The sequence below is a fragment of the Syngnathoides biaculeatus genome, chromosome 12 (assembly GCF_019802595.1).
Source record: "Syngnathoides biaculeatus isolate LvHL_M chromosome 12, ASM1980259v1, whole genome shotgun sequence".
Lineage (NCBI taxonomy): Eukaryota > Metazoa > Chordata > Actinopteri > Syngnathiformes > Syngnathidae > Syngnathoides > Syngnathoides biaculeatus.
Genome location: NC_084651.1, coordinates 19905811 through 19920126, shown reverse-complemented (window position 1 = coordinate 19920126; position 14316 = coordinate 19905811). Strand labels below are relative to the sequence as shown.

Below are 14316 nucleotides of genomic sequence, written 5' to 3'. Positions count from 1 at the left end.
TGGGAATGTGTCGGAAGGCGCAGGAAAATGACACACATCAGAGCCGAGTTAACAGTTTACAGCAGGTTTTTATTCTGAACATTGCTTCGATTTACAAACCAGTGACTGAGAAAATGGCTCGTCGGACGCTGCACTCATTTCATTTGATTCCAACTTTAGGATCGTCTCCTCACAGTTTACAGTAGGATTAGAAATTCCAGGAAATGTCACCTCACTCTGTGTTAGATGGTGAACATGTTATTTCAGAGAGAGACCTAGAGTACTGCACTAAGCTCCTGCTAAACACTGGACTACTGTCAATATGTGGACCGACACATCACGTAATCAAGCATGTCCGGTGGGGGGAGGGGACTACAAACAGTACAAGCCATTCAATTGGAACAAGAGCAAACTGGCTAAAATCAATTAGTTATTCCTAAAATGGACATCAATAACCATCTTTGAATTGTAATAGAGGAACCAAATGGTGTAGTTTAGACACAAACGTTTGTATGCTAATCTTACTCGTCAAGTGTACAATATTCTAACAAACAGATCATACTGTATAGTGTATCTGCTCTGCGTCGCACTTCCAGCTTTACCTGGAAAAGCACAAAACTGATTCCCCAAATACATTTATCAAAAAAGAGCACTCAAACTCACACTGCACAGTTAATTTTAAGACTGAATAATATATATTTTGTTTATTATAAGCTTTTGTCATATTACATCCAATGTTAAAATCAGCAACACTGTGGCAAACAGATCTGCTTTTTTTTGTTTTGTTTTTGTTTTTTGCTGGTCCCTCCCTCCCCACTCCCCCAAAAACAGGCTTGTTAAAATAACATTTCCAAGGCCTTTTAAAGCAAAGGCACATTCGTCAACAAGTGTTTTAAAAAGGAAAAACCAAGGAAGGCCAGCAAGCGCAGTCAGTCCGGGAAGCAAAGGAGAAGTAAATCTGAGCTGACAACACAAAATCTGGTCTTGTAAGGAGGAGGAAAAGGCCTGAGGGATGCGGGCTGACGTCGGGGGGCAAAAAAAGCGGCTTGGAACCGTGTTTCTTCACTCCTCACACTTTCTCCACACTTGCCCTGAGCCTCCTGACTGCGGAGGTGAAGTCTGAGTTGCAGTAGGGCGCTGTGAGCAGTCACATCCAGGCCTGCCTGGATGCTAGATGACAGGGTTTGGGCCAAGAGGACAATTCTCCCAGCCCGACCTTCACGTGGCAATCCCCAGCCTGCTTACAGCTAAAGTGTCTGTCAGTCCGACAGGAAACCAGTGGGCGGTGTGGGGTGGGATTGGACCCGTGCCTGAAGGTCTATATCACCTCCGGTACCTCAATTGGTCCCTGATCAGCGGAGGCGGAGTCGAGGGAGGGGGCTACGGGGAAAGAGTCCGCACTGCGTCATACGAACACCTTGGCGAGAGCGTCTGCCCCTGCGCTGGCGATGTAGCATTTCGATGGATGAAAAGCCACATCATGAATGGACTCCTCGGACTTCTTCCGGTGAGCCGTGAACTCCTGGATGCAGGTTTTACTCTCCAGGTTCCACAGACGGATGGAGCAGTCGTGACCTGGATAAGTAGAGGTTGTTGGAATCAACAGAACATCGAGTGGAACATGAAAACACCAAAATGACGCTACACAGTGAACAGAATTTTTAAGCAATTCTTCTTTTTTTTCTTTTTTAATTAAATGTTTTTACGGGATCCGGTCCAAATTAAGAGTCACATGACTTGAGTACAGTCAAACCCCCTCCATCTCGGGGGTTACGTTCCAGATCACGGATCAGGGCATTTAAAAATACACCACACTATACATACAGTATGTCACGGAGAGTGAGCCTGATCGGAACGTGATTACGTGTTTCCGTTAACTGCTCCCAGTTTAGACACTTACTGCCCGACATGAGATACAATCCATTGGGGTCCACAGCTAAGCTGGTGACGGCATCCAGGTGGGCCACCATTGAGTGTATCAATTTTCCAGTGTTGTTGTCAAAGAACTTGATGTGTCTGTCCTCCTGTGCCGTGATGGTGATGGGCAGCGTGGGGTGGCTGAGGATCTTGTTGATGTGAATGGGAGGGCCTAGTGAGCAACACCACCACGCATTACAACTAGAAAAACCATCACATTGTTTCCCACTAGACATCCTTCAATGGTTTATCATATAGTATATATACTGAAAGGCAATTAAGTCTCCTTTTTATTGTAATGCTTAGTATTATTTTCATTATAATTAACCAATTATGTATTCAAATGAATTGATTTACTAAGACTGTGAATGTTTTTATTTACAATAAATATATTTGAAACTTCAAAAATGAATAAACTATTTTTGGGGGAAAAAAGGTAAATATTTCAAATAATTTACAGGACTCTCAATAAGGTAATGTTCAGTGGGCAAAATTAAACAGAGCGGGTCATACTTTCCCTGCTGTGCATGCATTTTAATCATTTAAATCAGCTACTTTTTATTTCACAGATTAGCACAAATCAAACAAAAATATCTATGAATATAAGACTCTATAGTGGTGGGATAGAAATTCAGTAGTACTGAAAAAAGAGACCGTCTTTGGTTAATAACGGGATATCAAGTACCACTAAAGACACAAATACAACAGGCTATCCAATGAATATAAAGCAGGTCTTACAAGTTGACAAATTCAACATTTATCTTAAAACTAGACCAAGCTGTCCATTAATACAGTTTCCAAACGGACCTTGCTCCGCAGAGGACTCCAGGCTGAGGACAAGTTGACTCGTCTCCATGTTGAAGAGGCCAATCTCCCCACTCGTGAAGGAAGTCACCAAGTGAGCTGGTTCACTGCACACCAGGTCCACCGAGGAGGGAATCCCGAGCTCTGATGCAAACGTAAGCGCCCGAGGGTTACATAAAACCAGACAGTCGGTACGGATAACCCTCAGTTACGGGCGTCGAATGATTACTTTTATTTTCGTTGAATACGCAGAGGGCGGGGGATGTGCTGTTGGCGTCCCACAGTCTCACAGTTCCGTCAGCCGAGCAGGACAGGAGGCGCTGGTGTGCGGTGCTGTACACAAGTCCCCAAACCGAGTCGGTGTGTCCACACAGCTCTCCACGCAACACTGATGAGTCTGACACACACCACAAAATCAATTAATCCACAAGGCTATTTTGGCAAAGACGTTCATTTTCTAACAAAATTGCCGCCTGCATTACCGTAGGAATCATAGGGGTCGATGTTAGGATTGGGCATGTTCCAACATTGGATGGTGCCGTCAACCCCTCCGCTAAAACATTGCTCCCCCGTGCTGCTCATTACCACACTCAACACAGCCCCCCTGTGGGTTCCGGCATGATCAGCTGTTAAGTCGTTTGCCCCTCAAGCAACACTAAAATCATTTTTGTTTGGAAGCAGTGTTTGTACCTGTGAGCCCTGAACGTGTAGATGGGCTCCACATCTAGAGACGTACTCCTGCTGACAAAAAAAAAAAAAAAAAAATACTCATTGACCACTACACACCAAAGTGTGCTCTGTGACATTCGTTTGCATGACATTATAAAGATTAACAAGTTGTAGCGATTCAGAAGCAGTTACTCCAAATGACTCCCAGCAGACTGCGCGGAGGGGTGTGGCAGAGCTGTGCTGTGAATTCATGCAGACGACCAAGTCCCGCCAATGGAAACAAACCATCTTCACATATATGAGAGCGTTTATGTCCAGCACGTCCTGTTCTCTTACTTCTTGGCTGGAGTTGTCTTTTGGAGATTCCACATCTTGAGAGTGTGATCCTCTGAAGCCGTGACCAGGACGGGCTCCACGGGGTGGAAGGTCAGGGCCCGAATCCCGTCAAAATGGCTTCGGAGTGTAAATTTAGGATTCCAGGTTTTTCGCATGGCATCCTTATTGTTGCCAATCTGAGGAAAGAGAGCCTGGTCAGAACTTTCAACAGTATGTTGCCATTGTTTAGGTCAGTGGGAAAATAAAGTGACCAAAAAAAAAAAAAAGAACACAGAATTTATTTTAAGCTTGTGTAAAAGCGACCGCACATCAAGCGATGCGACAAAACTAGATGGAACTCGACCATATGGAACTCGCTGACTGACAACCCTCAACTTGCTGCAACAGTAAAATGCGAACCCTATTGTTCTTTTGTGCAAATAGCATAGCAAATAACACACCACCTGTTATTCAACTCAACCATAAACGACAAGCCGCGATTGTCAGGGGAAAAGCAGGTTGCCGTGGTTGTTGTAGCTATATTTTTTCCTGTTGAGAAAAAAAGAGAAGAGCGAGTAGAAACGAAAGACTATGGATAAAACCTCCCATACATTTGAGTGACAAAGGGGCATTTTCTTGAGCCCATGAACACAAACTTTTAGAGCGTTTCCACTGATGGGCTATCAAAGCTACTTCTCTGAGACAGAAAACAAACTTAGGATATTTACTCATTTCAGATACATGATGTGATTGCTGTATATTAGACAAACATTGTCAGTGTGTTTCAAGTTCAGCTTCAATCGTAACATTCTCAGAAATAGTTCTGGCCAGAATGATGGCCTTGTGGGATCTTTGGTTCCCTCCTACTCACATCGTACGCCAGGCTGTCGGCCTCATTGGCTACAGTGAGCCCGGCCAGCTCTCCCAGGCCCAGCTCACTCTCCATGGCCTCGTCTGAGCCCATAATGAACGACTTCCCTGAAGTGGGCGGGAAGGTTAGCGCCTCCACTGGAAATAAACAGAGTGCTAGATTCATCACAATGGGGAAGACAATTACAGGCAGGCTAAGGCATAATGGGCATGTAGAAAGTAAAATACTCAAGACTTGCTGACCTTCATCTGTTCGGTTGCCGTCATGCTCGTTGAAGCGCACCACGTTGGATCGGGACTGGTTGGGGGATGGAAGCTGCATGTGGGACACATCCTCTGCGTCCCTCAGATTGGCCAGCATGTCCTGCAGCTTGGACCGATTGGGTCCTGTTTAACGCATCCCATGGGGAATGTTAAGAGACGTGAATGAAAATGTAGTGTAAAGAAGGGAAACAATATCAAGGAAGGAAACGCAGAGTTGAAAGGCAATAAAATAAGCAGAAAAGATATAAGAATGGAAGTTGGCAGCACATTCCTGATTTCAAAAGATATGAAGGCGGATGTGCCACTTTTATCAATAAATGTAGACTTGTGCAGGTGGGAGTAAAAAAAAAAAAAAAAATTGATATAGATTTGGTTAATAGAGACATATGATTTAAAAAAAAGACTTAAATTCTTTCCATGTAGACAGTTGGGTCTCAGGAGTCCCTATCAAACCAACTGTCGAAATTAAATAACCAAGAAAATCTTTGCTCTGCCAACATCTGAAAATCTGTCTGTGAGGGAGGCATTGATTGCAACAAGGGGGCTAAATTACATTGTGACAAATTCATTTGTGTACTTTTTACTTTTACTCTGATATTTTTTCCAAATCCAAGCTTCCCTTTTACTTGCACAAGAAGCTTGCCACGTTCACACCAACAGCTTCGCCCCTGGTCATCATGGCCCTGAAGTATATATTGGGGGAGGTGGGAAAGCGCTCACCTAAGTAGGAGAGGATGACTCCCACAAAACAGGCTAATTTCAGCAAAACGAGATTGGGTGGGTTAATTATGATATTCCTGATACTTTGTCAATTTTAAGTTAAAAGCATGTGACATGTTGTGGGGGAAAAAAATCCAGTATACATTATCTTTAACATTCCAACACACAAAGCAATTGTCTAAAGCTAAACCTACAACTTAAAATCACATCTACTTAATTCTGTCCTGAGCCTCATAGTAAAGAGCCGAACTAATGCATTTTCTGAAAGAAGAAAACAAGTAATAAAGGTGGCATTGAATGAAAAGAGCTAGAACACGATTCGCCTTAATTTCTTACTTCAACTTACTTTCTTTATTCACACTTTAGAAAAACCCGCACAATGAAGTGAACTAGAAGGACTCAATTGTGATTGTGTCAGAGTTAAGACAATTGCAAAGAGGTGCAACAATAGACAAGCATTAAAGCTGACAGACCATGGCAGCAATGGTGTTAATGAGAACACTGCGGATTGCAGTGGTGACACAAACATGACTCCATACTCAGATGGACCACCTTTAATATCGCTGTGATATCTATGTGAAATGAATGGAACAGAAAAACATGCAGCAAACGAGTAAAACGAAAGACGGGACAAATGTGGAATGTACAGCACGGAGGACAGAAACCATTTCAGGATGAAATGGCAGACAAAAATAGGTCAGAGCAAAGCCAAGTAAAGGGCATTTGATTGGAGCTTTCTGATTGAACTCAGGAAAGGCTGAGGGTCTGCAAAGAGAGAAGAAAGGAGGCAGCGACACCTGGCAGGACTTACTCTTTACCCCCTTTTTCCCCTTGCGCTCCTTTCTGTACTGCTCCTTGAGTTTGGTTATCAAGCTCGGGTCCACGTCCCAGGCCTCAGAAATGGGACCGTGCTCGTCCTTATCTACACAGGGGGGACAAAACCAAACCGAGAGGCTGTTGAGGAACTGCCAACTGGTGAACCCCAAAAGGCCTGGCAGGGCGTAGGATTTACAGAGATGTCTCCCCATTTCCTCCAATTCTGGAAGATTCTTAGTAGTTCACATGTTTACAGTGGGTATGGAAAGTATTCAGACCCCCTTACATGTTATATTGCATCATTTATGTCATTTTCCCAGAAAACACAGAATTGTTGAATTTTTTTCAGATTTATTAAAAATGAAAAAAAACTGAAATATCACACAGCCATAAGTATTCGGACACTTTGCTGTGACATGTATTTAATTCGGGTGCTGTTTATTTCTTTGGATCATCTTTTAGATGGTTCTACACCTTCACTGGAATCCAGGTGTGTTTAATTATTCTAACTTGACTTGACTTGACTAGAAAAGCCACACACCTATCTAAAGCTGGCTGTCCAGCAAAACTGAGCAATCGGGGGAGAAGAGCCTTGATGAGAGAGGTAAAGAAGAACCTAAAGGTCACTGTTCCTCATCACCAGAGATGCAGTCGGGAGAAAGTACTAGAAAGTCAACCATTACTGCAGCCCTCCACCACTCGGGGCTTTATGGCAGAGGGGCTCGATGGAACTCGCTCCACAGGGCAAGACATGAAAACTTGCAAAGAGTTTAAAAAAAGAACACCTGAATAACTCGAAGATGGTGAGAAAGATAACATTTAGGCCTTAATTCTACGCAGATCTTTCAGGAGGGAGGGCAGAGGATCACCAAATCCAGGGAGGTTAAAACTTGTCGTATCATTCCCCAAAAGACTCATGCTTGAATTAGGTCAAAAGTGTGCCTCTACTAAATCCCGAGCAAAGAGTCTGAATACTTAAAGCTGTGTGATATTTCACTTTTTCTTTTATAATAAGAATGCAAAAATTTCAACAATTGTTTATTTCTGTCAATACGGGCTACTCTGTGTGTACATTAATGAGGGGAAAAATGATTTTGGCAAACGGCTACAATATTTCAAAGTGAAATATTTCAGGGGGTCTGAATACTTTCTTTACCCACTATGCATGAGCATCTTCTATTCAAAAGAGCTCTGACATTTCAGAGAAAGATTGTTTAGGATTCTTTACCTGTTGTGAAATGTATAAATTGGATATTGGGCATTTCCTATGTTAAAGACCCTTGCCACAAAAGGATTCTTTTCTTTTTGAACGCCCATGAGTTAAAGAAAAAAAAACTACCGTGTAGGATTTAGAAGGCGGTACATTAAGTCACTTCAAACTAAAAATTTGCAATGTGTTGGGATTAACTCTGCATTTCCACAAGAACTCCCTCCTCCAAGCCACCAATGCTATATCGCTCAGAAATGACAAAGTCAACATTGCCGACTACTGGACCCAGACTGTTCAGTTCATGTTCATGTTCATGTTCATGTCCACCATTATAAATTGACATACTGTATGCTACATTTAGATGCTTTAAAACTACCCTTCAAATTCAAAGGCCACTAAGATTATTTTGATTTCAAGCCTAGTGAAGTGCCAATAGATTGAGAACACTCGCACAACCCAGGGCCACTTAGAAAGATTCTGTTCAGTGTGATATTGAGCCCAATTGTTTCTGGCTTTAGTCTGAGGACCATTGAGATGTAAACATTAGACTTATTAAACACACAAGATGTAAGACACATTGCAGTCTTGGGCTACCTACGGGACATGACGTCACACAATATGAGATCAACTCCATTGGTTATGATTCATGTACACAAGACAGATGAATGAAGTGTTAGAAAAAAAAAACTAAACTGAGACGAACCACATTTATACTTTGTTTAGAAAGTTGAAACAACTACCAATTTCTTCATGTTTTACAAAAGCTGTACTGTGTATTCATTTTGTTCATTATTCACCGTGTTTCAACAAACTCACCCCAGTCAGTGCCATCCCCTGTGCCTCTGCACTCTGGTGAGATGTCCATCTCATCAGGACTTGATAAGAAGTCAAAGCCCTTAAGGGCATCTTCTGTGTCTGGGTCCTCGCTAGTGTCCATACTGGCTGGCGGCGTTGACGATGATGGTTTCTTGCGAATTATCTGGAGGGAACATTCAGGAAAAAAATTAGATTTCAAAAGATATCCTGTTTAGCAGGTGAAGGGGGGCTATCATTTTACCGTTCTGGACTCCACGTTAGTCCTGTCCTTCCCGTCACTATCCTCTTCCTCATCTTCATCACTGAATTCCGCTGCTGCATTCTCGATGAACTTGAAGGCCTCCATTACAGCGCTGGTATCCGAAACCTCAGCTTTCCTGTTAAAAAGCATCAATATGTTGATAAACACACAGCTGCATTAACAGTTTAACTTCTTGATTTACAATTAGTCAGTAATGTGCATATGACTTATTTAGTTGAGGTCACTTTTATGTTGTTGTATGTCATTAGTCTAACGCAGCTACGTATGAGGAATGAGAGGAATTGTGTGCTAGGGAGAGGTATTGAATTACTATGAACCGTAATGGCTGGTGCAATACTCATAGATGCTGGGCTCAGTTAAAAGCCAGAGTAGGCAGTACCAGGAACTTACACTCTAGTCCCCATGCCCTTTGCTGATGTGTCTGTCCCATTGACCAAAGGCTCCGTACTTATACGCTCAACTGTCTTCCCACTTCCGTCACCGGCAAGTCCTAGCAGAGCTCGAACACGCTGTGACTTCACATCTAAAATAGTGTCTGTGTAGCCCACCTCCTGCAGGTACCTAAAAAACGACAAATGCAAAGGTTAAGTGGTTCCTCGAGTTGTAGGCCAAATAGAACAATGACAATGGGGGATGTGACCAGCTCCCTGATTTCACAGTTTGGCAATAAAAACACTATTTTACAGAACAGAGTTGTTGACAAGCAAAAAATACTGCAGCTACATTGATGTAGTCAGAGATTAGGAACGAGCATCTTGATACTGTCTAATGTCCTTGGTCGATTTAGACAAATCTGATGAGCACCATTTTAGGCAAAATGATTCAGATCAAATTAGCATTTATAAATATGGGCTGTGTGATCGCCCAGCATGTGAGGCACATGATGTGAGATGCTTATATGTGTTGACTAGACAGAACGACCACATTTTCTTCCACTAAGGGAGCACATCATAAACATTGAACAGACTACAACCCTTCACTGAAGGGAAAACAGGTGAAGTTGCATATATATTTGAATTTTAGCTGAAATCTCTTAATCATTGGAGGCACAATTTATTCGCTACTTCCATAAAACAAATCTCAAGTTTATAAACTTGACTGATGAGATTATCCTAAATTATGAGCACCCAAAATATGTTGAAGTGAATTTTCCATTTCCATCCTTGGGACAGAATTCTGACCCTCTAACTTTGTTCATACAATATTTTATCAGATATATAGATTTGTTTTTTTATATTTATGAAAACATCCACATGAAAATATAACAAACAGGATGTCAAAAAATACAACAGAAGAGGTAATGACTAATGGTGCCCATGTGAGGGAGCTCCTGCCCATATTTTAATTGGTCTCATGCTGCTGACAAAGTAGCCATCATGCACCAACTATACCTTTCATGACAAAGATAGAACTGAGAGCATTCCTAACAGTCAGGTAGTTGAAATTCCATAACATATGTGGATTTTGTACCCAAACAAAAAAGATTACTATGACAATATGAAAACCATTTGTTCTTACTGTCTGAGGAGCTGTCGGCCTTGTTTCCAGGACAGCTGATTGTTCAGCGATCCAGAAGTGTCGTTCTCATTTGTCTCGTCTGGAGGAGAAGAGAAGGGCACAAATCAAAGCTCTACAGAGTGTGTGGCCCAATATTTCCACTTGGTAAACCCTATCACAACATTTTCACTGCTTTCTAGCAACTACAAATATTCAACTGTCAGTTACCTCCGGTGGGCCAATGCAATTTAGCAATAGAATTATTTAGGATATCAATTTGAGCACGGTGGAGCAGCACGGTGGAGCAGCTGTAAAGCGTTGGCCTCACAGTTCTGAGGTCCAGGGTTCAAATCCTGGTCCCGCCTGCGTGGAGTTTGCATGTTCTCCCCGTGCCTGCGTGGGTTTTCTCCGGGCACTCCAGTTTCCTCCCACATCCCAAAAACATGCAACATTAATTGGACACTCTAAATTCCCACCAGGTGTGATTGTGAGTGCGACTATTGTCTGTCTCCATGTGCCCTGCGACTGGCTGGCAACCAGTTCAGGGTGACCCTTGTGAGGAGAAGCGGTGAACAAAATGGATGGATGGATGAATTTGATTTAAAAAAAGAGAAGCTGAAGAAGCAGCTTTGAATATGGCCAAGATATTGAAAAAGGTAGATCTTTGTTTTATGCCACACAGGAAAAGTACAATGGTCTGCTTGTGCCTGCTGTATCCAGAACTGCATACTGTACATTTGGTATGTCACTCAAACAACACGACAATAGGACTAGAAGCTCACTGTGGTATTCATTGACATTTGCGCTCCACTTGTGAGCTGGCTGGGACTCTAGCATGGGCGTTAATAACATTTGAAAGAGGCTGACATAGGTGTGTCACAGTGGCCAAGAGGGGTAGGGTGTGTGTGTGTGTGTGTGTGTGTGTGTGTGATGCCAAATAATTAGTTGCTGAAATAGTGGGTCACATGTCAAATTTAGCAAGGTGAGTGATGGGGAGCTGTGTCACCAAACGAGCAACACCTCCCACTTGCCTCATCCCTCACCACACACCCCCACCACCTAACACCTCTTGCCTCACCTCCTGGCTTCATCAACACGTCAACGGCTTGGGAGCTTTGAACAGTCTTCATAAAAGTAGATGAGGGAATAGGAGAAGAATCATCAAAATTATTTGAAGATGGTGAAGGACTTGAACATGAGGGGCCCAATCAAAAAAGCCAACAATATGACCACATAACATTTCTCGTTTACACTGGAGGAAACAGTTGTAAGTAATATTGCAGTTTCATTAGTGTGCTACTTGGAATTTAACCTTTCAACTAAATTATGGAAATAAGAACAATTGAAATGCAAGTGGGCACCACTGGGTGAGAAGGTAACACGTCTGGCTTTGCAGTACAGTACTGACTTTGCAATAAAATATCAGCTCCTGCCTTCCTGAGTAGAGTTTGCATTTTCTCCTGATGCCTATGTGGGTTTTCTCTAAGTACTTCAGTTTCCTTCCACATTCCAAAAACGTGCATGTAAGATTCAGTGAAGACTCTAAATTCTACATAGGTGTGAATGTGACTGGGACTGGTGTATGTGGCCTGTAATTAGCTGGTGACCTGGAAGAAAAATGCTTTGATTATGCAGTTTTTAATCCAGTGAGATTAGTGCCACAATAATAGAGTGCTCTGAGCTATTTTTTTTTAGTTGAGCCTCATAAAAAAATAGAAAATGGAAAATGCTCAGAAGAACTCTTCTCCCATTGAGGATCGCCAGAGTGTGTCATCCTTATCCATGTGTGCCTATCTCCTGCATCTTCCTCACGAACACCAACTGCCCTCATGTCTTCCCTCACAACATCTATCAACCTTCTCTTTGGTTTTCCTCTTGCATCGTAGTTCAATCCTCATCACCCTTCTACCAATGTAATCATTTAAAGTGGGACTGTCATCCCTGTAAACATTCTAAAATAGATATTGTAATGAAAACTACATATAACAGTATTCACTTCAATGTCTATACGAAAAAAAAAAGTGAGTGGAGAGTGCGTCATCCATGCACAAAGTTGCGCAATTGAGTGTCCCTCGACATCCAAGTGGTCGACATATCAGTCACGTCCACTTTCCTTGACGTCACTGTCACTTCCACCGTTGAAAACGCGCAGTGCCTGCTAATATGGAAGCCGAACAACAGAGATATTCAGATTTTTCTGACGCCCCTTCTGACACCGAAGCTCTTTTCGAAAAGGACAACACCACACAACCGAGTGAAGTTACCGGGGCAATATTACACGATTGTTTGGAGCCCTCAGGGCAATATTACACTATTGTTTCGAGCCATATTCAGATGATATGCAATCACGGCCAAACCACATCCCCGTCCGATCCACTTCCATGTCAGAGATGCGCCATCGCAGCCGGCTGGTGTGGCTTATGACAGAGCCGAGCGGGTCTGCTTTAGGGGGGTGCTCACAGACGCCGCAGTACTGAGCAACACAGTCAAGCCGGGCACTTTATGCGCGCACGCAACTGAGTAACGCATTCTCGGCTGGCTTCTTCAGAGCCGCCCCTGTCGCAAAGCCCGACGCGCAGCCTTCGCAGAAGCTGTGACCGCCGAACGCGGCGCCTCAGCCAGTGTGGCTGATTTTCGGCGCCGTGGTATATAAGGAGGAGGTGGAGCCGAGCCATGCTGCTTTTAGGCGTATGTTCAAAGCCGCCGCAATACGCGATGAACACTATCGAGACAAGGCTGAGTGATACATCATTGGCTGGGCGAAGCGCACATCGACACATTTCATACACGGATCTTTTCTTACGTTATGAGAGAGACCGATTACGTGGTCCGCCCCAAACTATTATTTTTTTTTAGTAGCTGTATACACACCTACCTTTTTATTTGGAACCCACGAAGCTCTCGTCCTCTGCACCCGTGCAATCCATTTTTCACAACAGGGTCTCTTTCAAACTTATGAAGGGTAATTCCATTCTCCCGAGTGTTCAAGCAATGTCCAGCAATGCAATGAGCCGGCATTTTAGCTAACACGAAGGAACAACGAAGCTACCTTCCCGGAGGGAAAACTAATGGAAACAAACGACTCCACAAAGGGGCGCCGCTGTCCTTTACGTCACTTCCTGCTTCTTCTCGAAAACAAATCCCTGAGAGGATTTTCATGGCGGGAGTTACAAAAAGCTGTATACGTCAAAATCATGTTTTTATAGTGAAAAAACACATGGGACCATATTGGCTGTGGGTTTTTCATGAATAATGTACCAAAAATCATCCATTTCATGACAGGCCCACTTTAAACAGTACTTTATTTGCACAGAGAAATGTATTAACAAATGGTATCATTTCACTAGTAAAGACAGGACAGAAAGGGAAACTATGGAGGCCGACAAGCTTTGACATGAAGCCTTGACACAAAAAATGGTGATGTCACCGAAGGTATGTGGATGAACAACAATAACTGTGATCTAGCAGAGCAGGTAGAGGTGACTGTAAACTTACCAGAATCATAGCTTGGAGGTTTCAGGTCACCTTGATTTAACTCTGTCCCATATTTCAACTTATGGTACTTTGCTCTGTAAGTAAAGCAAATAGAGGAGGTATATAAGTAAACAAACATAGTTGATACAAATCTGTCCAAGTCAACAAAAAGTGACAAACCTAACATCTTTGAAGACAATTGCATGGTCACTTGACTATTCAGACCATTAAATAACAAACAAGTAAGCCCTGATTTCAAATGTTAGTTATTATGGTAATACTCTACATTTACAAATTGATGAAAAAAAATAAATAAAATAAACTCATTATCACCACTTAAATGTGAAGAATTTACAAATGTATCAGCAGAGGCAGTTTGGTACAAAGACATCTCTAAGGACTTTCAATTCACACTAATCCAACTCGTGACTCCAGTCCAAAAGAAGCTCCCCTCATGAAAATCTCATACTGCTTTTATGAAGTTCTTGGTGAACTGAGTGGCTGCTTAGCAACCATGAGGAAAGTGGGAGTAATTCTGGATAACAAGTGTTGGTCCTAAAGCAGTCGGGTGCTCTGTCGCAGGGGAAAAGTTGATAAATTGGCATTCCAAAGAACGAGAGGACAATCCCATCCTTGAAAGGCTGGCCAATGACGTTCCTCACGTTGGAGAGGAAGGCAAGGCATCAGTGACATCTGAGTTTGC

The 14316-nt window shown here is 42.8% G+C and overlaps 1 protein-coding gene across 2 annotated transcripts in view; it reads right to left on the bottom strand.

The window, feature by feature from the left end:
- Positions 1–48: 48 nt before the first annotated feature.
- LOC133510215 (striatin-like) overlaps positions 49–14316 on the bottom strand; it is a 31786-nt gene continuing 17518 nt past the window's right edge. Inside the window, exons 3-17 of one of the 2 annotated variants that reach the window (XM_061838000.1) lie at positions 13635–13708; positions 10161–10239; positions 9033–9203; positions 8622–8757; positions 8381–8543; positions 6350–6460; positions 4798–4941; positions 4556–4692; positions 3706–3881; positions 3391–3441; positions 3183–3304; positions 2930–3097; positions 2704–2844; positions 1880–2068; positions 49–1554 (exon numbers count right to left, since the gene is read on the bottom strand). In XM_061838000.1, coding sequence (XP_061693984.1) covers positions 1385–1554; positions 1880–2068; positions 2704–2844; positions 2930–3097; positions 3183–3304; positions 3391–3441; positions 3706–3881; positions 4556–4692; positions 4798–4941; positions 6350–6460; positions 8381–8543; positions 8622–8757; positions 9033–9203; positions 10161–10239; positions 13635–13708 — 2032 coding nt within the window. In that variant the 3' untranslated portion in view covers positions 49–1384. The remainder of the gene's footprint in view (positions 1555–1879; positions 2069–2703; positions 2845–2929; positions 3098–3182; positions 3305–3390; positions 3442–3705; positions 3882–4555; positions 4693–4797; positions 4942–6349; positions 6461–8380; positions 8544–8621; positions 8758–9032; positions 9204–10160; positions 10240–13634; positions 13709–14316) is intronic. The other variant, XM_061838001.1, reaches the window with a different exon arrangement.